The sequence below is a fragment of the Thalassophryne amazonica genome, chromosome 3 (assembly GCF_902500255.1).
Source record: "Thalassophryne amazonica chromosome 3, fThaAma1.1, whole genome shotgun sequence".
Lineage (NCBI taxonomy): Eukaryota > Metazoa > Chordata > Actinopteri > Batrachoidiformes > Batrachoididae > Thalassophryne > Thalassophryne amazonica.
The window spans coordinates 114,814,318-114,842,168 of record NC_047105.1 but is presented as its reverse complement, the minus strand read 5'-3'; the positions used below and the strand labels follow the sequence as shown (position 1 = coordinate 114,842,168).

General features: G+C 40.9%; 1 protein-coding gene across 1 annotated transcript in view; it reads right to left on the bottom strand.

Annotated features, from left to right (window-relative positions):
* Positions 1-106: 106 nt before the first annotated feature.
* LOC117507468 (Krueppel-like factor 15) overlaps positions 107-27,851 on the bottom strand; it is a 45,079-nt gene continuing 17,334 nt past the window's right edge. The window contains exon 3 of the mRNA XM_034167343.1: positions 107-913. Coding sequence (XP_034023234.1) covers positions 745-913 — 169 coding nt within the window. The 3' untranslated portion in view covers positions 107-744. The remainder of the gene's footprint in view (positions 914-27,851) is intronic.

Below are 27,851 nucleotides of genomic sequence, written 5' to 3'. Positions count from 1 at the left end.
AAGCTTAATAAACACTGACTTAAAGGCCCATCTGATTGTAATCCTCGTGCAGTTCCCCTCTTACTTGTTTCACACTTGTGTTTCTCGTGTTCAAAACTGCTTTTAATTCATGTAGCTTATTATCAGGCTTCCTTACTTACTTGTGCAGTCAGTGGTTCATGACTTCCTCTCTCTGTGCAGACTTTGAATGTGACAGTTTTTCTGTCCAACTATGTGCAAAGAAGCAAGAACTCAGGCAAAAACCGCAGGGGATGCTGGGAAGAGCTGCTGCTCCTCTTGTAGTCATCAGTGTGAATACCGATAGACTTCAGACTAAACTTTGCATAAGATTTGGAATGTCCAAGACACTGACAGCTTTCAGGGAAATTAAAGGCAGTTGTACATACCCAGGTATAACACACACATACACACACACACACACACACACAAGGCAGTTACCAAAGAAATCACATAATTCCATGTGAATGAAAATAAGCTTATCTTATCTTCTGTTGAGGCAAGAGATAAGGCCAGAACAAACATAAGGAACACAACATACCAAAGCACCAACAACAACAACAACCTTTAGCCAATTACAGGCAGGATGGTCACCGTGACGGTTTCTCTTTGTACAATAAAAAAAATCATAAACTTGTAGAATAAAGAGCAAGAAGTGCTTCCAACAACACGTCCGCACATACGCATTCACACCTTACTCCCACGGCCTCTGTCTGTAAGAGCGTTCCCGGCATTCCCAGCAAGGATTCAGTTTGCTGAGCGCACCGTTCTGCTACTGCGTGGAAACCGGTGGACTTTGATGTGTTTTGATAGGTGGTCACTGCGGGCGAACTTCTTCTCGCACACTTGGCACTGGTAGGGCTTTACTCCCGAGTGGGAGCGCCGGTGACGGGACAGCTCGTCCGACCGAGAAAACCTAAAAAAAAAGTGGGGAAGAAAACGTGATTATTTTGGAGGTGTGTGGTTCAGGAAAGAGGATCATAAACTGTTCTGCAGGGTTCTGTTCATCAGGAAACTATTTCATCTTGGCTCCTCTTAAACAAATAGCAATGGGTCTGGCTGAAACATTTATCTCTGGAGTAAATAATGTTGTGTGTGTGAACAATATTTCACAGCGCTAACCTTGACAAGTGCAACATGCAATCAGGGGCAAAAGCTTTGATCTCTACACTGACGTTTCATTTTCTGACAACTTCTTCTTCTCCAGAAGTCGACAATGGTTGGGGGAAATGAGTCAAATTCAGTCCACTGCATAATTACGTCACATGTCGTTGCCACAAGTAAAACAACCAGGCGGGGTTAGCATGCAAGGAAAAGACTAATGGAAGAAGCAACCTACATCTGAGAAAGTGAATGTCCTCTGCCACGCTCTGCACCTAGATGTTGCCTCTGCTGCCCTGACAAGATGCTGAATTGATACAAAAATCCCTCAGAAATTAAAGCATGACCCTCGAATAGCTGCAGCAGAGCCACATTTCACTCTGTGTGATGCTGCACAAGCTCACAGCGAGCAGATAATGCAGCAGGCACATCAATTAAAGCCAAAAAAGTGGCAACGTACTCGACCCATTCAGACAATTTACTCTTTCATAAACGTAATTCAACAGTGGGTTGCATAATTGTATAAACATAAGCAGGAGCAAAGACAGATGTTGCAGGCGCAGCATAATGAACACAGGATCAGATTTTATGCACAACAAGAGAAGGAAAGAGCAAAAACTGTGCAAGTAACACACAGGGGTCCAGTAAATTATGCATACAAATCTGATCAGCATCACCCTTTTATGTTCACATGGTTTGATTCCTTAAAGGGTAACACTATCGCTGCCCTGTCTGCAGTCTGATGTTCCCACATCTGGATCAGATCTGTTGCTATGCAAAATAAACTATCAGAGAAACACGGTGTGATTTGTTTCTTTATCCACCCTGAATGCATGCCACGTTCATCTGAAGCTCCTCAGTAGAAAGCAGTGCTGGATTTTGGTCAGCACATCTGTATGAACAGGCGGTAAAAGTCTAAAGGGGGATTAATTAAAAAAAAAAGCCAATGTGCAAACCTCTTCCAGGCCTGATGGAGCAGCATGAGTGCAGTTATCAAGCCTTTTCAATCAGTGTAGATTATATTTAGTTTCAATATATTTCGCTTTTTTGTGTGGACATATAACCCAGAAAGTCCTCAGCATCATCCCTACAGCTGAGAGCTATAAAGTATTGAGTAACACAGACCGTATCATATTGTCAGTGCTAACAAATGGCTACAATAGGATGTTTATATCAATCATTGAGCTCCCACAAAAATCTTTAACTCAACAAGACATCAATCTCTACCAGCCAGTTATAAATTGACTTTTGTCATTCAGTTTCTAAAAACTGAGTTGGTGCAAGCAAATTGCTGAGTCAAACTAAGAGCCCTGTCCCACTGGCGTTTAGGAGGATTTGCGTATGGACTGCACACAAAATTGGCCCATATTCTCCAAACATCCGCAATATCTGTGTAACATGCCTGTATGAGTCGGCCGTCATCCGAACACGTCTGTGATCATCCGCAGAGGCACGCATGTCCGCAGCCAGGATTTTTGAGCTGTTCAAAAATCTGGATGCGGATGACATCCGCCTTACATACTCCATATATACTTAATTCATACACAATACATACTCATATGCGCTGTATATCTGCCGTTTACCGCTGATATCCCCAACTGACGGGGATTTGCGGCTTGGCAGCGGACCGGGACAGTGTGTAAAACAGATATATATCGTGCCCATCATGTCCACATCACAAACTAAAATAAGTTGTAGTGAATGCATACAAATTGGCCACGAATAAAGCATTTTTATTACATCTGCTTTGCAGCTGATTTGCGGACAATCTGTGAATGCATAACAAACACGTCACGTAAACCCAAAGTACTATATGTGGCAGAAAGCGACATTCCTGCCAGTCAGTGCCGGTCCGGCTGTGTAGATCCACAAAGACATAGCTGCTGCAATCCAGGACTTTTATTTAACACCAACAAAAGGAAGAGTTGCTGTTTAGCCACAACTCACGCTGAAGTCTGTTTTCTGTGACACTCTCAAAAAAAAAAAAAAAAACACTGTCTCACACCCCGAGCACCTCCCCCCCTCCCGCTCCCCAAACTCATGAACAGTTAACCCTCGCATGACAAAACAAACATTAACTCTGTGATCAACTTGTCCAAGTCCAGCAAATGCTCCAGAGGCTGTATTGTTGGTGTGAATAGTGATGCCGAAAGGAGTGCGCTTATTTTATGACCGCAATGCAGATGCCATGCACGTGCAACATGTGCACAATGCATTAATAATACACCTGTAATACTCCCATGATAATCTCGATGTGTCGGATCAGTTTCCTCACTACATGCGTTATATAACCGTTACTGTTCATCATATATTCGCTATATATTATTAATATATCCATAATTCATACTGGGATATTTGTCATTTTTGGCCATTTTTGTTGCGGACGACAACGAATGCCCCCAATTTGTATACTCAATTCATGTGCAATTAATCCTCTCCCCAGTGGGACAGGACCCTAAGAAGTAAGTCCAATGCAGGCCCACTGAGTTGCTCCATATCCCCGGGTACTGTGCATGAGGTGGTTGACAGTCTACTGGACAGGATGCCAGTCCATTACAGGTTACTTCTTCCCCATTTATAGCCAGGTGGACTTTGAAGTGTCTTGTCCAAGGACACAGACACACATGGGGATCAAACCCAGTTCTACAGATTGGTAGTTCAGCTCTGAACTCACAGAGCAAGCTGCTCTACTGCAGTCTTACCTGAGCATCTCATTCATGAAAACAGAATAATTCAGTGACGTGAAATAAGTTTGGTGTTGTGAAGAATTCCTTGTTTGATGTTGTATCCTGTCCACAGGTGATACAACTTCCTTCCTCTGGTCTGCCTCCTACTACAACGAGGAGCCGTGAAATAGATAAAAATGTACCTGCTGTAGTTTGACTAGATTACCAAATCTGACCATGTCATTCTGATACCTGGTTTCCTGGAAATATTACTTTAAGGTTTCAATATTGACATTCAAAATACCGATTGATTGTTCATCTTTGTATTTTGTGTGTTTTTGTACGATGCATTGGAACCGCGAGTCACAGCACTCCCCACACCAGTGAACCATCCTGAGTTTCAAATGGGAACCACTTACGCAGAATACTGGTCCATCACCACCTTTTGGAAGTAACCATCTTTATGCCACAGCCAGGTGTAATGTGGACATCTCCTTGGTCTTCTCCAGCCACTGGGATCCTCAACACTGAGGCACCTGTGTGCTGGACTGTGCACAAGGAAAGGGGCCACATGGCCAAAATGTCATAGCTGACTTCTCTTCGGATTCTCAGTAACTGCTAAGTAACGCAGTAACTGCTTGTTTGATGCAAAGTCATTCCAGCAGGACCCAAGGATCCTCCAAACAGATGTAGTACCAAAAACATCCACTCCTTGCCTTAGGTCACTGGTTAGCATCCAAGTCTCACAGCAATACAGGAAAACAAGAGCACCAGGGGCCTCATTTATAAAACATTGTGTAGGATTCATGCTAACAGCATACGTATGTATGAACAAAAGGGAAAAATGATGTACGAACCAAAAATAAAAAAAATCTGACTTATAAAAATATTGTACTCACAACAAGCAAATCAATCACACACTAAATTATATGTTGATCTGCCTCATATCCTACTCTTTACATGGTCACATTGTACCACAAATTTTTAATTTGAAACATAAATATTCAAGCATACACAACACCTAAAATGTGTACTTACAGTTGTGCTCGGAAGTGTACATACACTCATCATGGGCATGAATGTCATGGTAATTTTGGGCTTTTAATGATGTTTTTGGACTGTTCTTTTGCCAGGGTGGAATGATTGTACAACACACATTCTTATTAACGCCAAAAAAAACAAGAATTAGGTGCACAAGTCTGAATTTATTTTGGATCTTCACTAATCCACACATGGCCAAAATTATACAGGCTCCAGTATGTATATATATATATATATATACACGAGGTCTGTTAGAAAAGTATCCGACCTTATTATTTTTTTTAAAAACCATATGGATTTGAAGCACGTGTGATTGCGTCAGACAAGCTTGAACCTTCGTGCGCATGCGTGAGTTTTTTCACGCCTGTCGGTTGCGTCATTCGCCTGTGAGCAGGCTTTGAGTGAGGAGTGGTCCACCCCTCTCGTCTTTTTTTTCATTGTTTAGGAATGGCTCAGAGACTGCCGCTTTGCTTGATCAAAATTTTTTCAGAAACTGTGAGGCACATCCAAGTGGACACCATTCCAGAAATTCATATGGTTTTTGGTGAAAATTTTATGGGCTTCAAAGAGATTACGGAGCGTTACTGTCGCTTTAAGGACGGCCCCCAGTGGCTGATGGCGCGCCGCGCTCCGTGCCACCATCGACAGGCAGAACGACCATTTCTTTCTAAACGGATGGCTGTATGGATCCGTGACCATCGTGTGCAATTTCTCTGGTTATCACAAGAGCTGGACATCAACCACCAGATTTCACTTTTAACAAGAGATTTTGTCATGGAAAGCCGAGCGGAGGCTTCGCGCGTCACGATGGATTCGCTGCTGTAGTGAGACAAAACCACCTCCATTTTGGTCTCACAGGACGGCTTTGAGATGGCGTTCAGACAGCTGTCGGTGGTTTTTCAGACGAGCGATTATCTGAGAAATTGTGGATGTGCCTGGACATGCCAGAACATGTCCTGTGAGGCTTCATCACGGTGTTGCTTTGTGCCATGCGGCACCGCCGCAACGCGCGAAGCCTCTGTTCCTCTTTCCATGACAAAAACTCCTGTAACAGTGGAATGTGCCGTTCATTTCCAAACTGGACGCTGTGTTTTATCCGGGATGTCATCTGGCTAGCACAGGAATTGTGAAAAGACGTGGACATCAGCACTTTTTCAGCACATTGAGACAGACGTGCGGAGGAATTCCGTGCGGAGGAATTCCGTGCGGAGGAATTCCGCGCGTCGCGGCGATGCCGCATGGCGCACGAAGGCGCACACATGCGCACGAAGGTTCAAGCTTGTCTGACGCAATCACATGTGATTCAAATCCATATGGTTTTTGAAAAAAATAATAAGGTCGGATACTTTTCTAACAGACCTCGTATACACATATAGCCACTTAACACTTAAATCTCTGAATAAGTGGTGCTGAAGGTTCTACATTGTCTTTTAACGTGACAAGGCCAAGGTCTATTTACTCCTCATTAGTGAGACACTGACTGATGACAACTGGTAGTTTCCCTTTGCCAGCATAAAAAGGATGTGTTTGACAGCACTCACTGGTCTGACCAATACTCAAAACAATGAGAAAGTCCAAAAAAACTCAGTGAGATCTATGAAAGGAGAATTGCAGATAACTTTATAGTAGTTGGGAAGGTCCAAACAACTTCAGATCAAAGATATAATTAAAAGCCCAAAATTACCATGACATTCATTCCCAGGATAAGTGTATCTAAAAATTTGACCACAACTGTATCATGAGAATTGAGAGGAAGACAAGGAAAAGAAACATTTCTGAAACAAAAATCAAGGTGTTTGTGTGTGATCACAGCAATGGTATGACAAAAAACAATGACGCAAGCAGCAACACTGGGTTGCAATGGAAAGCCCACAAGTAGCATAGACCCAACCATTTGGAATGACCATTCACTTCTGGTGTTGTATGTTTCTTGGTAATTTTGACATCACTTACGGACTTAACTTTAAAAGCTTGAACAAACTGACCTCACTACAAGAACCAAAATAAAACAACAGAATAACTAGACAATTATTTATTGTTACAGTTGTTCCAGAATCATTTGCACTGCTGTGATGTAATCACACTGCTGTCTTGATTAAGAAATTAAATTTTAAATTTGTCCAGTGAAAGTAACATAGGCCCATTTTAAATACAAATTTGCAGGAGGGAAACTATTTGTGTCTTGCCAGTATAGCAGACAGGATCTTTTACAAATGATGGTGATTAAACAGTTCGGTCCACCACTAATCTATTTACATTTCAACAGCTGTGGTGCACCAATGAAATATGAAACAAGTGGTTTGATGTAAAATCTGAGTCGGCTTATGTATTTAACAACTGGAAAGTCATTCTGCAGTAATTGTGGTTCACTATCACATCTGACAATGTCAATTTGTTTTATTTAATCAATAAGCAAAAGATGTGACGTGTTAAGTGGAACGAATTGTATGAGTTATGCAGATGGCACCATTATATGTTTAATGCTACCACTCACATTTTAAACCTCACCAACATGTTTGTACACATGGGTCACAGTTTGTATACATATACAAACATTTTACTGCCTCGTTTGATTTTATAAATTATAACATATGTGCTAAAATTGTCATGAACATCATTTAAGTCCCATGTTGTGCACATGCAGCGTTTAGAAATGAGGCCCCAGGACCCTAAAGATTTGGGCCTTCAAATTGGAGACATGAACGTCATTGCTGATATGCAGTGTGTGAATGTCTCACCAAGTTCGACACTTTGGCCACATACAGATACACTTGTCGAGTACAGGAAGTCACTGAAAGCAAAGCACCTTCTGCATATCCTCTCCTGCTTTGTGGTCAAACTGATGGTCAAAAATGACAATGAGCTGTGACAGATGCACTGAATCGCAGAAAAACCAACACGTGTGCACGCAATGCCGAACCATGATGGGAAAAATGTGTGTTGGTTTTCACTGCAGGCTGCACCTGTGTTGCATCTGCTTAACTTACAGTGGCGTAAACTCAAGGCAGACGCCACGTACGGTGTATGGCTGCATTTAGAGTCGGGTTATTAGACTTGGACTGAAGGCAGTGACTGGATGTTTGGTTGGTACCAGGTCTATCCAAACAGTCCTTGGGTACCTCTGCACTGTCTCCGTGTCTAATGAATGGCTACTTTGGGAGACTACAATGACACCTCTGCACCTTGAGGACATATAACCACATTAGCTCAGAGGTTTGTATTCGATATTTTCAATTTAAATGCATGTATCCTGCAGGATTAAAAATTGTATGTCTAAAAACAACATTGGTGTCATTAAGTGATTTATAAATACAACATTGTACATACAGAAAAAGTATCCTAATCAGGTCTACTCAGTGAAGTGTTGAGATTTAAAGATATTTAAACCTTGTGTCGGTGATAACCACAGACTGTAAAGAACTGGAGTGTGGACAAGACCTATGTGATGAATGAAGCCTGAAAATGCCCTTTTCTAACCCTTACCAAATAAAAAATAAGTAAATAAATAACCAGCCAATCTTGGTTAGGGTGTTTTAATGCATAATTTTACAGCCTGGGAGGTAGTTTTCTTTATGTATGACTTGGGTATGGATATTAAAAATTATGTTCAGAATATTGCCTCAGTAACTATGGAAGAACAGTGGCGCTAATGTCACCAGGATAGTAACAGCTACTAATTGATGCTAACATTGCTAACATATAAATTAAATAATACTAAAATTTCACTCAAAACAAATACTGGAGCACCGACATCTTCGATGGTCTGTTAGCACAAATAAGTGAATAGCAAGCTGTATTTTATCTGATCTTTGTCATAAAATGCCCAGAAAGGAAAAATATGTCCACAGCAGCTAGCCAGTGGTAGCAAGTTCTGCTAGTGGGGTCCTTGACTCGCTCGGACAGTAGCTGGGTCATTCCATCTGAAATCACCCAAAGGTCACCCCTCAGCCCTGTTTAACCAATTTGATATGTTATTCCTGTTACAAAGTTACAGTGAAATGCCAAATATTAGGTCTGTATGTTGAAAAGTTTTAAAGTTACAGCCCTACGAAATTTTGGTGTTTTGTTTTTTTTTTGCCACATTTGTGCGAAAACGGTGTTTGTACCAACTTTAGACATTAATACCACACTTACTATTAAATTCAAAGATGTGAAATTGCACACCCTGGGCTTACGTTTTGTGGAGAGTAAAGCTGTAAAGAAGCATAAACTCAACACCATATTTACTACACATCATCTTGAGATACATGGTAAAAATATGAATTTGATGCTCAAATACCTATAGTGCCACCTGGGTTGCAGAAAATGGGCTTATTTTGAAGCTCGTTCAAAATTAGCAGATTTCTAATGACTATAGATTTTGCTCCAAACAACCTAAATTATGAGCTGGCTGGAGAGATATGCTCTAATGGTGCAAAAAATTAGACTGACATCGCTAGTGTATTTCTTTGATTTTTCAGTAATCAGAAATATGAACTACATGTCGAATTTTGGGCTTGTTCGATTTTCAGGCCTTTGTGGAAGGTGGATCATACAATACAGATAAAAAATTAACCAATCTTCCCACTCCACACCAAATGTTAGGGCCCCTTCACACATAACATGACTGAGGTAGAATGGCGCATGAAATGAAAAATCAGAGCCGCCTCAAACGCCTCATACAGCTGTCGCGACAACTGCTGGTGCACATGAGCAGCTGAAAGACAGCGAGTGCCGTGTGAGTGCCCATTCGACTCCTCTCTTGGCAGGTGTCGGCCAAATTCCAGGTGTTGCACACGAACATCTAACACTGCTTGCTGGACACTTAGAAAAGGTGGGGCTATTCGTGCTCTCAGCATGAGAGTAGACAACAAGCGACCGCATTCGAGCTGTTTGTGAAAACGTCTAAGTGCCCCACGAGTGTAGCATAACCTAGCAACACACATGGCCCCCAACACACACCCACATGGCTTGTGGAGTGTGTCGTTGTCGTCCCCCCATACACCATGAATCCAACATTGTCAGCTGTGGCTGAGGGTCCCGGAGTCTGGTCGCTGTCCAGCGCAGTGCGCTGCTGAAACAGCTGACTGCTGTGTACTGCAGCTCAGCTGGTGAACACACAATGCACATGTGTGGGCGGGCGCTCATGCCCTCATGACATGAGGACTGGCCAGCATCTGAGCCAGCAGCACGGTGTGAAGCTGACTGGACAGGTTGATGTCACTTACACCATGTAAATTGTAGTTTACATGACAGACAGACAGAGTGGAAATTAAATAAAACAAATAAGGATAAAGGCATGAACTCATTCATTTCTGATCACTTTGCTCATACGCTTTGCTGTGGACACACAGCACCTGTCAGCTGACCGCGACTGTCAGCTGGACGTGACCGTGCACGCAAGGTGTTACATTACAAATACAGACATTAGACAGATGCAGGACAAACACATAATAATACACATACATAAAATAAAAATGACAGAATGAAGGTACAGAGAGTGAGCTTTGTTTTCGCTGAGCTGCCGAGGTGAGCATGTCCCCCTGCTGTTCAGATATCTGTGCTCGCAAGTCATAGCTGGGGAACACTTGTCGTGGCTTGGAGGATACAACCTCACATAACTGTAATATGAGGCGTGGACGTCGGCATGCTGTCCTCGTGTGGAAATAAATTAAAACACATATCACTTCAGCTGGCCACCGCGTCAGCACACTGCAACACTGGTGAATATCGTGCCATGCAGGAAATAACCCCAGGGGATGCCCACCCCCTGAGGTGTTTTTCCCAATTTCCCCATACTGCAATAATTAAAACACATCACATTTGTAGCAGATCACTGCGCACTGGATACGCCATGCTGGCTGATGTGTTCACGACGCAAAGCCCAGCTCTTCATGACACACGAGCCGACTCTTCATGACATGGGAGCCAGCCGGTTCTTCATGAAGTAAGCGCATCAGGTAATTCATGTAAAACATAAAAGGGAGAACAGTAATCCACGTCATTTCATTGCTTCCTGTTGTACGTCTAGACAGAGGCAAAATCTGCTCTTTATAACAGGAATTAATTATTAGAAATTGTGGTGGTTTTTAAATTTTTTTTTTGCTCCGTTGCTGTGTGTGTGTGTGACTTTCCACGTGCTCGCACTGTGTTTGTGTGGGTGAACACAAGGGTGCACAAAACCTTTGCCGTGGTATCATGCATACATGTCTGAATGTGTGTCCCTCCCGACAGCGGGTGGAATGTTTTGTGGTTCCCCATTTTGATTTTGTTTGCGGATTTTTGCAGGTTCTGCTTCTTTCGCCCAACGTCATGTTGTATATATAGTCAGTGCCTTGCATGGCACCACCCTGACATCGGGGTGTGAATGGGCAAATGGAAGGCATGATTGTAAAGCACTTTGAGCTTCTGATATAGATGGAAAAGTCCTGTATAAATGTAGTCCATTTACCAAAGCTGTGAAAGATTTCACAGAAGAAGCCCAAAAGTTGTCCATGTAGACAGCCGGTTTCATGAGGTAAGCGCATCAGGTAATTCATGTAAAACATAAAAGGGAGAACAGTAATCCACATCATTTCATTGCTTCCTGTTGTACGTCTAGACAGAGGCAAAATCTGCTCTTTATAACAGGAATTAAATATTCTAAATTGTGGTGTTTTATTAAATTTTGTCTCCGCTGCTGTGTGCACGACTTTCCAGTGCTCGCACTGTGTTCATGCATGCGAACACGAGCGTGCAGAAAACAGTCACCGCGATATCGTGCATGCCTGTCCGACAATGCGTCCCTCCTGACAGCAGGTGGAATGTTTCATCTTTCCCCATTTCGTTTTTGGTTTGTGGATTTTCTTCCGGTTTCTGCGTCTTTCCTGTTATGTGTGAAGGGGCCCTTAGGGTGAGCAGTTTCACACCTGTGAAGCCAACATCAAGCTAGTTATTAACATCTAAATGTGGTACAAGTACCATTTTTGCAAAATGTGAAAAATTCACCAAAATTTCCTGGGGCTGTAACTTCAAAACTTTTCAAGATACAGACCTAATATTTGGCATTTCATTCTAATTTAGGAATATGGGTAACATATCGAATTGACAGAACAGGGCTGAGGAGTGACCTGGGAAAAAGTTTTAAAACTGGGTGATTAGACTGGCATAGCTAGTCTATTTCTTTGATTTTTCAGTAATCAGAAATATGAACTGCATGTCAAATTTTGGGCTTGTTACGGTTTTAACAAATAAAAAATAAGTAAATAACAGTTCGACAGTTGTGTGCCAAATAAATAAGTTCAAAGTTCAAAGTGCATCTTATTTAAATCATTTGTCATCCCATAATAAGGATATAAGCAAAACTTTTATTTGACAAATTTTAAAGATAAAGATTTGACATGGAATAACCCAGCTATCACACAAATCAACCATGTCCCTAATTATACATGATTTTGCATTTTCAAGTGGATGAGAATTTTTTAAATACCTACTGTACGGTTGTCATGCCTTGAGAAACTAGCTATCCAGACCAAAACCATTTTTGTACCAGGTTATAAACATGTTTTTATTTCTGCTATAAATTTGGTGATTTTAACACGGGGCTCTGAGAAGCGTGTCTCACCTTTGGAGCCAGCCTAATATGACCATTCAAGGAACTTCAAGATTTAACACTTCCATGCGGGCTTGATTTTTCAGCACAGGCACTTGCTGCTTGGTAATGCCCTAAATTGTAACGTTGATAGCAAACGATGTGAAACAGAGCATCCCATCAGCGTGTTGGGTGGCTATGGAGCATTACTGCCTGTGTTCTGTTAAAATATTACAGCTGAACAACAAGGCAGTCCACTAAAAGTTGGCTTTCTTCTTGAAAAAGCATTAGATCTCCAGCAGAGATGCAGAAGTGACTTTTATACATGTGTAGTGCTTTACATGTTCAGTCTATGCGTGGATCCTTGACTGATCCCTCTCTTGACTTTCATGCTGTGGGGCAGCCTGGACGTTCTTGTCCAACAGTCATGGTAACTATTCAGCACTTTGTCTTTGTTTCACTTCTTCACAGCTGCCTCTGCCTTCGACAGATTTTGGCCAAAACTGAAACAGGCTGTTTCTCCCACTCGATTTGCCGCTCTTGACTCTCTTATCCCACAACAACTACTTTTTTTTTCCTCTGGCATTTTTAAAGAAAATTCTCACTTACTCTCTGCTCAATAAAACTGCCTGCTTCTCTCACTTTCCCTCCAGCTTTTTCCCCTTCTGGTTGGGCCCCTTCACATACAGTCTGTTTCACACTGGTTCTCAATCTCTCTCTCTCTCTCATGCACACACATACACACACACACACACACACACACACACACACACACTTCCATCCAAACTGGACCCTGTCTTTTGTGCACAGACAAGAGTCCTTTGTTAGTCAGAACACAGCATGGATTAATACCGCACAAACCCTCTATGTATTTTAGGCTGCAACTGGTGCAGTTACCAATACAGTACCAGGCCAGTGGCAGGTTGCCAGGTTGGTGTTGACGTTTAATGGACCAACACAACATCAGAAATTTTTGCTAGGAGAATTTAGCTATTCTAGTTTACTCCCTCAAAATATTATGTATAGCACTGCAATTCTTGTCTGATTCCTCACATTGTACTAAGGAATTGTGTTTCTGACCAGATCGTCGTGATTTATGTTTTGTGTTACAGAATTCTGGGGAATTTTTGGGGAATTCTTTTGCACTGTGTCTAGTGGTTAAGCGTTGGGCTGGAGACCAGAGGATCCTTGGTTCAAATCCCAGCCTGACCGGAAAATCATTAAGGGACCTTGGGCAAGGTCCTTAATCCCCTAGTTGCTCCCGGTGTGTAGTGAGCACCTTGTATGGCAGCACCCTGACATCGGGGTGAATGTGAGGCATTATTGTAAAGCGCTTTGAGCGTCAGATGCAGATGGATAAGTGCTATATAAATGCAGTTCATTTACCATTTAACCCCTGAATAGGTTCCAACTGTTCCAACATGCTGTGTAAAATTTTGTTTGTATAAATAAATTTTTAGAGGTATCCCAAAAGCATTGAAATTTCGCTATTTTCTGCTATATAACGCTATATTGTATGTACAAACTAAAGTTTAAATGGTGCCCCAAGCAATCTTAAACATATCAAAAGTCCTGATTAATCCTCCTGGTGATCACTTAGAAATTCAAGATGGCCTCCACAGGTGATTTTCAAGTTTTAGCTGTTACCACTATAGCTGCAGTAACTAGCTGTTTGAAGGACTTTGAGCATTTTATTACAAATATCTTTAACAATATGATTTGCTTTGTGGTTAATTGTCCTAACAGATCTTGTAAGACATCTGTGCTCCAGTATTTTCAATGACTGAAATTTTTATCATATTTAATTTTGGATGTTAACGGCATTAGTACTTTTAGCAGCTATTGATAATATTAGGACCAGATAACCCACAATTACTGAGGAAATAATGAGGTCATAATTTTAAATGCCCACACCAAAGCCATACATTATAAGAACCACTGCCCAGTCCACAAAAATCTGATTTAATAAACACCCAAAGCAAGGTCTGCCTGTTAGCTTAGCTTGTCTGCTAACTCTTAAGATAGGGGTGTGTGCAGGCTTCATTTGTTCCACCCAGGTCTTACTGCAGTGGATTACTTTTGTTGTTTCATACAATTGAGATAGTTGAGAGATCATCTTTGGCCACCTGATATCCAAGGCCAAGGGATATCCTCTAACCAGCTGTTTTACAGCAGATGTAATAAGAAAACACCCAAAATGCACTTTTCAAAATGCAAAGTTGAGCCATTCTGAGGACCTCCTACCAATTCGATAACACCAAGTAAAGTGAACATGGAGAAAGTCAACAGTAAAGATTTCTTGACCTATGCCAAAGTCCGATTACCGGCTATTTCTGAAAAATCAGGCACCATCTTCATAAACACTCACCAATTTATTTTTTAAAAGCATTCCAGCTGTCACATATGTTAAGGTGCCGTGACCACAGAGTTCCTACACACCACACTGAGACAAAAGTCAGCTAGGAGTTTCTATGGCTTCTGTAGTGTCACGGGGCACAGCAGACACCAGTGCTGCAGCTTTTTTAGCAGCTATTCCAGTGTGATTTGTCTTTTTCACCACATCATAACACTGATGCTGCAGTTTAAAGTTGCATTAAAACTTTAGTGTTTTTATTTGGTGTTGGCGCTGAGGTGTGTAGACTGTGAAATGAAGTAGCATGCAGAAGTATGCAGTATGTGTGCAGGAAAGAAAGGGCAAGAGAAAGAATACAGCTGTGGTACTGTTGCTGATCAGTGCAAAAGACAGTAACAGTGAGAGCAGACAGTCCACTAACCAAAGGGTTTGAGCTTCGATTGCTCCTAAGGGCCCTATCTTACTCCCAGTGCAAAGTAGCGCAAATCACAGCGCAAGTGCAAGTTTCACTGCAAGTTTCCACCCAACACAGAAACCATTTTTATGCCCAGCGCTTGCGCACTCTTAACCCTCTGGGGCCGATGACGTCGTATACGACGGCTAAGACCAAGCTTTACTAAACTATAAATAATTTTTGAATGATATGAGATAGAAACTTACTTTTTCAAGCTGGCCATTGGCCATCTTTGTACTCCTCAGAGAACCTGTGTGATGACGTGCGCAATGTGAGTGTCCAACTGGAATTGGTTCACCGTCACATGGTTTTCCAAAATCCAATTGCAGGGCAGCTTTACCTCACATGAAAAGCCAAAAATTGTTTTCAGGAGTGATGTGTTACTAGTTGGCCTGTTTGAATAGCCCCCTGGGTGCTCCAATGAGTACAAACTATTAGTACATACTCAGTGTGCCCTGCGCCATTACGCACAGTGATCAGTGAAAGCAGGAGCACACAGAGAGCCTCTGATGACAATTTCACGTGCTCAAACAAAGAGTGTGTAACTATCAGGATTGCTCCACTAGTTTGCATGTGAATGTTACTGGATAACTCTGTTGCTTTCTCTGCATAAAGCACTGTTTACCATATCAATGGACAACAAAACGCATAGAACATTTTGTATATATTGTTCAAATGTGCATTTGTGTTTATTGTTTGAACCTTTTTGTTGTACAGTCTTTCACACAAGCACCCAAATTACATTTATAAAGTATCAAAACAGTTGTTTATTATAGTTTACTGTGTGTTTTGAATAAATGTGTGTGGAAAATGATTTTCCGCTTTACTTTTTCCTTTCTTATTTCTGATTGTAAACCTTTATTACACTTATAAAACACAACTATATCATATATATTCTGAAAGTACAGGTTGTCCTGAAAAGAAACAGACATAAAACTTGACTGTGGGACGCAGGGAGAGCTGTTAACAGCAATAATAAAACATTTATGCCAGGCGAGTGAACTGTCCAAAAAATGCCCTCGGACCCCAGAGGATTAATAACAATACCGCTTGTACCTTTGTGAGCATGTTGATCTAAAAATGAGGGTGGTCAGGCACAGAGCTGATGAATTCATATCACCCATCTCAGAAAGCATCGCAGGCTCCCAAAAATCATGTCTAAAATCCAGCATGGATCAGTGCTGCACAAAGAGCGCAACAGTCAGACGCGCCTTACATGAGTGGCATCACAACATACAATTACACTTTTCCTGCCTGCACATATTGTCGCCGGTCACCTACAAGCATGTAATATTAATTTGACAGTATATTTTGGCTACTATGATGAAAAAAATAGAACAGAAATAGGGAGAAAAAAACAATTTTAAACATTAAAAAAAGATGAAAAGCTCATGGCAAAAACAACAACTCTCTCTGCTGCTACACTGCTTCACCTCAGGGAGCTTTGGTGGCCACTGTCTGTTATTTGTGCTAACAAAGCAATAACAAACCAGAAATCCTACCACAACGCTATGTACGTGGTGTAGTCCAGTTTAAAGCAAAGAACAGGTGCCACGCTGACAGATTAACATCATGTTCAGACTGCAGCACACCCATGCTTAATGAAAACAGTAAATCCAACCCTTTTGCAAACAGCACCTAGTTTTGCACCAGCATTTCCTACTGCTTACACAGCAACTTGTGGTTGAACACGCCCCAAATCGATTTGTGCTGTCACACAGCTCGTTTTAATATCCACCATCAAAATAAGGCTTTTATGACTGAAACACACTGCAAGTGTCATGTGAACGTCATGCTGGACTCATGCATCACAAGCAATAGTTATGCATGTGTGTATTACACTGGGCTGCATTTCAGCTGGGTTTGTGTTGTGTCGCTACTCAGTCTTTCCACATCAATTACCTTTGATTAAAATTTTTATTCCATATTCTCTATCTTCTATATACTTGTTTGTTTTGTTAGGTGTTTTTTACATGATTTTTACAGGCCACAATTAGAGCCTGGCCGATATTATAGGCCGATATAAGCCCTTTTCAAAGTACTCACTATCTGCCAAAATTCTGCTGATAGAATGCCGATAATTTCTCATAAACAGAATAGTTACTGAAATAATGTTTGTGTCGGCAATGTAAAATAATGTAAAATGTCCTTGCACCGTTTGTCCAGTAGATGGAGCTCTGACTCCATTCAACTGAGAGCTGCTTACACCCCTGCTTAAATGTGTTCATCACCGGCCCCCGTAGTTCGCCGTCACACTGCACTGATCGGCTGACAAAAGCATACAAGTAAGTTTATAAGGATGTTGTTTGTAATAACTTTGCAATTACCTTCACCCCACATTTCTCCCGTTTCAGTTCAACTCAGTTTGATTAACTCAGTTTATGTAATAATGTGTCAAATGTGCTTCAATGTGTCGGTCACACTTTTTATTAAGCCCACGTTGTGTAGACCTTATTTCTAGCATGAAAAACTTTTGTTTACTGCTAAGAGGTTGAAACATTCAGCTGTTCGGCTGATTTATCGGCTATCGGCAAATCAGCCGATTTATCGATTATCGGCATTTTTTCATCCAAATATCGTTATCGGCATCGGCCTCAAAAAATCCATATCGGTCGGGCTCTAGCCACAATCAATTTGGGTTGTGTGTTTGTGTGTGTGTGTGTGTGTGTGTGTGAAAACATTTTATTACATACAGTTGGAAGTTTAATTTAGAATATAAATACATATTGACTAGTGACTTTTTGTAACTGAACAGCAGTCATATGACTTTTATCAGTCACTGAAATGATTAAAAAGATTATGATTAAAAAGTGTATGTATGAATTTAAAAAGTGCATGTATATTTTTAATTTCTGCGAGGTCTTTACCCAACATAGAAATCCAGTAAAAGTGTTAATTATTTAATGTTGCCTGTACTATGCCAAAATGACTACAGATGTCTACAGATAATTTTTCTGTGTATTTTTTGCTGTGTGCTGCTCATGTCGTGTGGGGGGAAAAAAAACAGGTGCTGGGTCTGTTCTGGGGCATGGTACACATGACAAAACACATACTTCTATGACATTTTGCTCATGTTGGCGGCATGTAAGTTCATGTAAGTTTAACACAGCCCCCTAAATGAAAATGCAATGCAACTGTGATGTTTATGTAACACTTGTAGTTTGGTTCAGGCCTTAGTGTCAAATTATCCTTGAGTAAGATACTGAATGGCAAACTGTTTCAATCTTGACTCCAAAGTATGCAGAGAAACAATAAGTCTGTCAGTAAATAATATATGTTTATGGAAAACCAAAGTGATAGATTTAACTTGGCCACTGCTGTAAGAAATCATTAAAATGCAGTGTTACTGCAAGTATTCAGCTTGTCACATACACTCAACAAAAATATAAACGCAACACTTTTGGTTTTGCTCCCATTTTGTATGAGATGAACTCAAAGATCTAAAACTTTTTCCACATACACAATATCACCATTTCCCTCAAATATTGTTCACAAACCAGTCTAAATCTGTGATAGTGAGCACTTCTCCTTTGCTGAGATAATCCATACCACCTCACAGGTGTGCCATACCAAGATGCTGATTAGACACCATGATTAGTGCACAGGTGTGCCTTAGACTGTCCACAATAAAAGGCCACTCTGAAAGGTGCAGTTTTGTTTTATTGGGGGGGGATACCAGTCAGTATCTGGTGTGACCACCATTTGCCTCATGCAGTGCAACACATCTCCTTCGCATAGAGTTGATCAGGTTGTCAGTTGTTACCTGTGGAATGTTGGTCCACTCCTCTTCAATGGCTGTGCGAAGTTGCTGGATATTGGCAGGAACTGGTACACGTTGTCGTATACGCCGGTCCAGAGCATCCCAAACATGCTCAATCGGTGACATGTCCGGTGGGTATGTCGGCCATGCAAGAACTGGGACATTTTCAGCTTCCAAGAATTGTGTACAGATCCTTGCAACATGGGGCCGTGCATTATCCTGCTGCAACATGAGGTGATGTTCTTGGATGTATGGCACAACAATGGGCCTCAGGATCTCGTCACGGAATCTCTGTGCATTCAAAATGCCATCAATAAAATGCACCTGTGTTCTTCGTCCATAAAAGACGCCTGCCCATACCATAACCCCACCGCCACCATGGGCCACTCGATCCACAACATTGACATCAGAAAACCGCTCACCCACACGACGCCACACACGCTGTCTGCCATCTGCCCTGAACAGTGTGAACCGGGATTCATCCGTGAAGAGAACACCTCTCCAACGTGCCAAACGCCAGCGAATGTGAGCATTTGCCCACTCAAGTCGGTTACGACGACGAACTGGAGTCAGGTCGAGACCCCGATGAGGACAACGAGCATGCAGATGAGCTTCCCTGAGACGGTTTCTGACAGTTTGTGCAGAAATTCTTTGGTTATGCAAACCGATTGTTTCAGCAGCTGTCCGAGTGGCTGGTCTCAGACGATCTTGGAGGTGAACATGCTGGATATGGAGGTCCTGCGCTGGTGTGGTTACACGTGGTCTGCGGTTGTGAGGCTGGTTGGATGTACTGCCAAATTCTCTGAAACGCCTTTGGAGACGGCTTATGGTAGAGAAATGAACATTCAATACACGAGCAACAGCTCTGGTTGACATTCCTGCTGTCAGCATGCCAATTGCACGCTCCCTCAAATCTTGCGACATCTGTGGCATTGTGCTGTGTGATAAAACTGCACCTTTCAGAGTGGCCTTTTATTGTGGGCAGTCTAAGGCACACCTGTACACTAATCATGGTGTCTAATCAGCATCTTGATATGGCACACCTGTGAGGTGGGATGGATTATCTCAGCAAGGAGAAGTGCTCACTATCACAGATTTAGACTGGTTTGTGAACAATATTTGAGGGAAATGGTGATATTGTGTATGTGGAAAAAGTTTTAGATCTTTGAGTTCATCTCGTACAAAATGGGAGCAAAACCAAAAGTGTTGCGTTTATATTTTTGTATTTAAAGTGGTCATATTATTTGTACATATTTTTTAACAATCTAATATTGATTATCAGGGGCAGGGATGCACAATCCACAATTTTTCTCTTCCAATCTGATCCCGATACCTGAATTTGGATATCTGCCAATACCGATACTTTTCAGATCCGATACCTTAGCTCTGTGTGTTTTTATATTATTATCATTACTATTGATTTTATATGAGGATTTACTTAAAAAGGAGACCTGAAAGTTCAGCTACGATTTGCCAGAAGGTGTTAAGTACTTTATTTTTTTATAGCCTCATTTTTATTCACTTAAAGAGAAAATACAGCTCTCTCTCTCTCTCTCTCTGTCTCTCGCTCTCTCTCTATTTTCAATTTCAATGAGGTTTTATTGACATGGGAAACATGTTTACATTGCCAAAGCAAGTGTTAAGAGTAAAAATTTAATTAAGTTCTCTCTCCCTCTCTTTCTGTCTCTCGTGTGCTCTCTCTTTCTCTCTCATTCGCTTTCTCTCTCCTTCTGTCAATCTCTCTTTCTCTCTCCCGCTCTGTTTCTCTCTCCCTCTGTCTCTCTCTCTTTCTCTGTCTCACTGTTTTGATGCTGTGCAAACTTCGAACTTTTTGGAAACACGAAGCCTTTCAACTGTAAAAGCAACCATAAATTTCTAAATATATCATCAGCGACGCTCACGTGCAGGACTTTAATGGAGATCTTTTTCCTTTCAGCTGACAGAATCTCTGTTCGGCTGTCCTCCTCAGCAGCGATCTGAGCTGACTTTTCATAATGTTTCACAGCCTCGCGTCGCTGAATCTGCTAACTTTTCAGCACACATTTTCAGCAACAATTCAGTTCATTTTTCAGAAAATCCATCCTCGACAAATAGACAATTTGAACCCGACAGCCAGCCGGAAATTTGCCGCTACCCACATCTAGAACACTGCGGAAGAGAACTCTCTCAAACAGCTCGGCTGCAGAAACCTCCCCTCCTCCCGCTCGGCAGCAAACAAAGCAAAAAGGAAACAGTAGCAGTTGAGAGGATTCACAATGGCTCCTCACATATCGGAAAATGTCACTGGTTGGATCTGTATTTTCAGATACTTGAATTACGTCGGTATCGGAAGCTGATCCCAATACTGGATTGGATTGGTCGCAACCTTAATCAGGGGTCTCATACATAAAACTGTGTAGATTCATGACTAAAACTCTGTGCATGTCCAAAAGTAGATATATGCAAATGCATGGTTCACTTTCATTCAGCGTCATTCATCAGATGTTTGTACATCAGAGAGGTTGAGAAAAAAGAATCTCTGTCATCTGGGGCTCTTGGTTCTGGAATCAGGGACAAAATAAAAGCCATGAATGGGAAAAATAATAGAGGCAATTAACTTGCGTAAGGCACATGGTTGCAAATATTTATGCCACTCACAATCACCAACATAAATAAATGAATCAGTAATGGCTGATAAAATTTTAGTACACACAATTACATATGAAGCGCCTTATCTTTTGTGACTTTGTGCAATTCATTACCTCACATGATACAAAAACTACAGCACACACTTCTTTCAGATGAATCTTTAGGCCAATTAACCACACAAGCCATATCATAACAGATATTTTTAATAAAATACTCACAGAGGACCCATTTGGTGATGCTAACATTAGCCATTAGCATCATGTGATGCTAGAAGCCTCTGGGGTCCGAGGGCATTTTTTGGACAGTTCACTCCAACAGCTCTCTCTGCATCCCACAATCAAGTTTTATGTCTCTTTTTTTTCAGGACAACCAGTGCTTTCAGAATATATATGTTTTTGTTGTGTTTTATAAGCATAATAAAGGTTTACAATCAAAAATATGCAAGGAAAAAATAAAGCGAAAAATCATTTTCCACACACATTTATTCAAAACACACAGCAAACTATAATAAACAACTGTTTTGACACTTTATAAAGGTAATTTGAGGTCTTGTGTGAAAGGCTGTACAACAATAAGGTTCAAACAATAAACACAAATGCACATTTTGAACAATATATACAAAATGGTCTGTGCGTTTTGTTGTCCATTGATATGGTAAACAGTGCTTTACACAGAGAAAGCAACAGAGTTATCCAGTAACATTCACATGCAAACTAGTGGAGCAATCCTGATAGTTACACACTCTTTGTTTAAGCACGTGAGATTGTCATCACAGGCTTTCCGTGTGCTCCTGCTTTCACTGATCACTGTGTGTAATGGCGCAGGGCACAATGAGTATGTACTAATAGTATGTACTCATTGGAGCACCCAGGGGGCTATTCAAACGGGCCAACTAGTAACATATCACTCCTGAAAATGATCTTTGGCTTTTCACGTGAGGGAAATCTGCCCTACGATTGTATTTTGGAAAACCATGTGACAGTGAAGCAATTCCGATTGGACACTCACATTGCGCACATCATCACAGTTTCTATGAGGAGTACAAAGATGGCCGATGGCTGGCTCAAAAGTCTGCGGAGTTAACTTTTCAGCAAAAAAAAAAAGTAAGTTTCTATCTCATATCATTCAAAAGTTATTTATAATTTAGTAAAGGTTGGTCTTAGCCGTCGTATACAACGCTGTTGTCCCCAGAGGGTTAAAATAAAATGTTTTTAAGACACTTGAACAATTAAATCCAACATAAATCACTACTTTAAGGCGCTCACCTTGGTCATGTCTTCAGCCATAGTCTTAAATTAAAAATAACACAAAGCGATTAAAAAAAATTCACAAAAGGTCACAAACCAGCCTTAGAGGTACATACTGCCACCTACTGTACTGGAGTGTGTGGAATCAAGGCAAAAATTGTTCCAAGTAAATACAATACAGAATGTGAAACAATAAAAGGAAAAATCGAAATGTACAACTACAATAAATGTCTGAACATTATCAGAAAATATTTCAAGTTTGATAGTTTTACCACAATCATACAGCACTTTTAAAAGACTGAACAAGAGCACTCTGGGAGTCCTGTAGTTTATTTATAACTTAAAACCACCACAATGATGCGCTCAGTCCAACAATTTCTCTAAAAAAAACCTTGCAGCTTTGTTTTTTTGTTGTTTTTTTTACACTAAATTCTGTCTGGCTTGACTTTTCATTTCTGCCTCATATTATCAGGCTTCACTTGCTCTGAAGAACATGTGGAATTTCAGTTCCTGTGTGGGAAAAGCAGTGGTGGGCACAGTTCCGCTAATCCCCTAACCGCTAATTATCAAAGCTAATGGCCCAGTCACACGACACTTAACGAAGGGTGACGAAGCCCTGACGAAACAAGAAATCTGGACTTTCGTTGACTGTCGTTGACATCGTTTAACCTTCGCGCAGCTTCGTTCCTGCAGCGGGCGCTTCGTCAGGATTTTTAAACTGTTGAAAAATTTGAACGAAGGGCAACGAAAACCTCAGTTTGTGTTTCGTTTTGCTGTCGTTCTTGACTTTTTTTAATAGTTTGTAGTTTTTGTAACGTTATTGTTTAATTTGACTTTGTTGGAGCAGCTGAACGTTTTCACACAGTGCAGAGAAGCCGGTTTGTGAGCGCTGAGGCTGCTGCTGCGTTCATGTACCGTCGGAAATTACAGGGCAAACTCAGCCTGCTTGCTTGGATTTTTTTTATCTGTGTGTGGGGGGGGGGGAGCTTCAATGGGCTCAGGCACATTACATAGGCCAGAATTAATCTTTTGTGTGGATATCATTAATTATTTTGCCACAAGCAACTGTTGAATTTCAAACAACGAAAAAGTTGTGTAATTTCCGATGGTACTGAATGCAGCATCAGCGGCAGCAGGAGCTCCTGCGTGCGCTTATTATTTGTATTAAATATAACAATCTGAGTGTAGGAATGACAATCCAGTCCTTCTGTACATGTGGCAACAGGCAGATGAATCAAAATGATGATATAAAGAGCTGTTCTGGAAGGAAGAATTCACGTTGTGGATCAGTGATCAGCTGGTGGAAATAACCGCACGAGTCAATGCGCGCGTTCACACGCACTGATTAATTTACTGCTCTGATATATTCAATCATCTTTACACTTATATTTATATTTATTCTCCCTTTTGACAGTTTTCTGTTATAAATCAATATATATGTCTTAGAACATAATACTGTGATACAGCAGTGACCACGGAACACTTTTTTTTTTTTTAATTGGAGCACACATCGTGTCGACAGACAGTGTGGATTCTGATGATGATGGAGATGATCCTTCTTTTGTTCTGGACAAGGAACCAGAGCAGGTGGTCCATCGACATCTCCACAGATTCTGTTTGCAGTTTCTCCTGGACTCAGGCGCTATGAGCTCTGTTCCAGCGCTGAGTGCTGGAGCAGACACGCTCTGCTCCAGGCGCGTTCCGTTGAGATCGTGAGCTTCGGTTTTGTTAAGTTCCTCTTTCGTCCCTTTTACGCTCTTGCTTCACAGACTGTTCGGTGATAAAAGCTCTTTCGTCCACCTATTCTCAACGAATTCTAACGTTTTTTACTTTTTCCCTTCGTTCAGGAATCGTCGTGTGCCGTGTGACTGGGCCATAACATTTTCATTATCGGATTAGCTTTTCAGATAACTCTGAAAACCATCATCAGATCAATTATCTTCCGATAAATTTTGGCCCGATAATTTTTAGACCGTAGTTTTAGACTAAGTTTAGTGAATAACGCTTTAACAGTTAATAAACATTTTTAAAGTCTGATATCAAAGATTTTAGAGCCTACCTGTTAAATGGTTTGTAGCAGACATACAGTTCTGTCCTCTACAGACAGAGGATGACCATATTTTATGACCGTATTTTATGCCAGAAATGAAGGTCCAGGTTGTTAAAAGCAGCATTTCTCCTTTAATTCGGGTCGCCTTATATATGCGTGTGTCTCCAGTGATTTTTAAATGACCAGGCAGCTGTTGATTCATGAGATATAACGTGAAGAGGCTCAGGCTGAAAGAAATACAGGTAATTTACTCTGTTCTGTATAAACCTGTGTAACCTCTTAATTTTGCTCTCTGAAGGACTTATTTTTAAATAACCTCTTAATTTTGCTGTCTGAGTGACACACCAGTGACACAACTTTAGATAAATAAATCTAAAGTTATCTTCCTTAAACTCAAATTGAAAGCAAATCTCTACAATTTAATATAAATTAATTAAAAATATATAATCCAGCTTCCTGATGGAGTGGTGTAGAGGAGGATTTTCTTAAAAATAAGACCTGATAGTTCAGCTACAATCTGCCAGAAAGTACATCTAAGATGCAAGCCTTGATTTGATGTTTTGGTGAAAGAAACTTTTGTATTTCTTCATAATTGATGTAAATAAAGTCCAAGACATATTCAGTGACTTGGAAATGTTCATGTTTCCATCCCCTGACTTGTGTGAAGAAAACTGGCAATAAAACTGATTATTATTTACAGGTATTATCAAATTTTAGAGATTTGCTCTAAAATTTCAGGAAGATAAATTTAGAAATTTTTATTCTTTATAATTTTTGTATTTCTTGTATTTGAAATGGCATAAACAAATAAAAATGTGTGAAATACCAAGTGTTACAATACTTTTGGAGGACACTGTATCCTAACCTTATGATGAGTGCAAAATGAGTTTGGTGTTATTACTGTTTTGTTTAAGAATTTTTAATTTTCACTGTTGCTGCACTTTGTGTGGAATCATAGTCATATTGTATATTCATATGACAATATTGAGATACACAGGGTTCTCAGCAGGATTTTTTTTTCTCTCAGCGTAATGGGATGGAAAAATCACCTTAAGAAGCCGGGGGTTCAGGGACTGCTTAAGCTTCAACCCCGCTGAAGCTTTTGCTTTATGGGCTTTAGGGTGGTCCATAAAAATGGTCAAAAAAATTTTTCAAAAAACTTCAAGTCTCACCCTCTAAATTTGTTGTACCTAACATAAAAACACATCATGTACAATTTCATAAAACTCTAATATTTTTTACTGGTAGCACACAGCCCTTAAAGATTTTGCTGGCAATAACTTTGTCATACGAGGGCTGTCAATAAAGTAACGGTCCTTTTTATTTTTTTCAAAAACTATATGGATTTCATTCATATGTTTTTACGTCAGACATGCTTGAACCCTCGTGCGCATGCGTGAGTTTTTCCACGCCTGTCGGTGACGTCATTCGCCTGTGAGCACTCCTTGTGGGAGGAGTCGTCCAGCCCCTCGTCGGAATTCCTTTGTCTGAGAAGTTGCTGAGAGACTGGCGCGTTGTTTGATCAAAATTTTTTCTAAACCTGTGAGACACATCGAAGTGGACACGGTTCGAAAAATTAAGCTGGTTTTCAGTGAAAATTTTAACAGCTGATGAGAGATTTTGAGGTGATTCTGTCGCTTTAAGGACTTTTCACGGTGCGAGACATCGCGCAGCGCTCTCAGGCGGCGTCATCAGCCTGTTCAAGCTGAAAACCTCCACATTTCAGGCTCTATTGATCCAGGACGTCGTGAGAGAACAGATAAGTTTCAGAAGAAGTCGGTTTCAGCATTTTATCCGGATATTCCACTGTTAAAGGAGATTTTTTTTAATGAAAGACGTGCGGACGGATCGCGCGTCGGGACGCAGCCGACGCGGTGCGGCGGCACAGGAAAAACACCTCCGTGTTGATAACCATTTGTAAAATCCAGGCGGCTTTTGATGGCTTTCAGTGGAGTGAGTATATGAGAAATTGTTTAACAGGCAGGACATGTTCCAACTTGTCCTTAAGGCTTTCAACAGAGGTGTTTTTCCTGTGGCGGAGCGTTGCGGCGGCTGCGTCCTGACGCGCGGACCCGTCCGCACGTCTTTCATTAAAAAAATCTCCTTTAACAGTGGAATATCCGGATAAAATGCTGAAACCGACTTCTTCTGAAACTTCTCTGTTCTCTCACGACGTCCTGGATCAATAGAACCTGAAATGTGGAGGTTTTCAGCTTGAACAGGCTGACGACGCCACCTGAGAGCGCTGCGCGACGTCTCGCACCGTGAAAAGTCCTTAAAGCGACAGTATCACCTCAAAATCTCTCATCAGCCGTTAAAATTTTCACTGAAAACCAGCTTAATTTTTCGAACCGTGTCCACTTCGATGTGTCTCACAGGTTTAGAAAAAATTTTGATCAAACAACGCGCCAGTCTCTCAGCAACTTCTCAGACAAAGGAATTCCGACGAGGGGCTGGACGACTCCTCCCACAAGGCGTGCTAACAGGCGAATGACGTCACCGACAGGCGTGGAAAAACTCACGCATGCGCACGAGGGTTCAAGCATGTCTGACGTAAAAACATATGAATGAAATCCATATAGTTTTTGAAAAAAATTAAAAGGACCCTTACTTTATTGACAGCCCTCGTATAGTATGGTCATTTCCAGATATTTCCAAATTATTTCTGTCAGTTTAATATTGATATGTCAGGAGAGAAATGATGGCAATACATTGGAAAATCAAATCTTTTCATATCCCATAAAATAGTTAACATTAAAACATGAATTGTGAGATGCAGTTCTTCTCGTACATGTATCATGCTCCTACAATACTTACATACTGGGGTAGTGAAGATTTTGTAACAATCAAACATTGCATTTTCATTTTATTGATGAAATACTGTTTCATTATTGATAAATTTAAATAAGTCTATGCTTTATATATTTCCACATATATTTTGATCTAGCTCCAAACAATAATATTCTTTATGCCTTGCAGTACTTAATATTCAAAAATGTATGAAG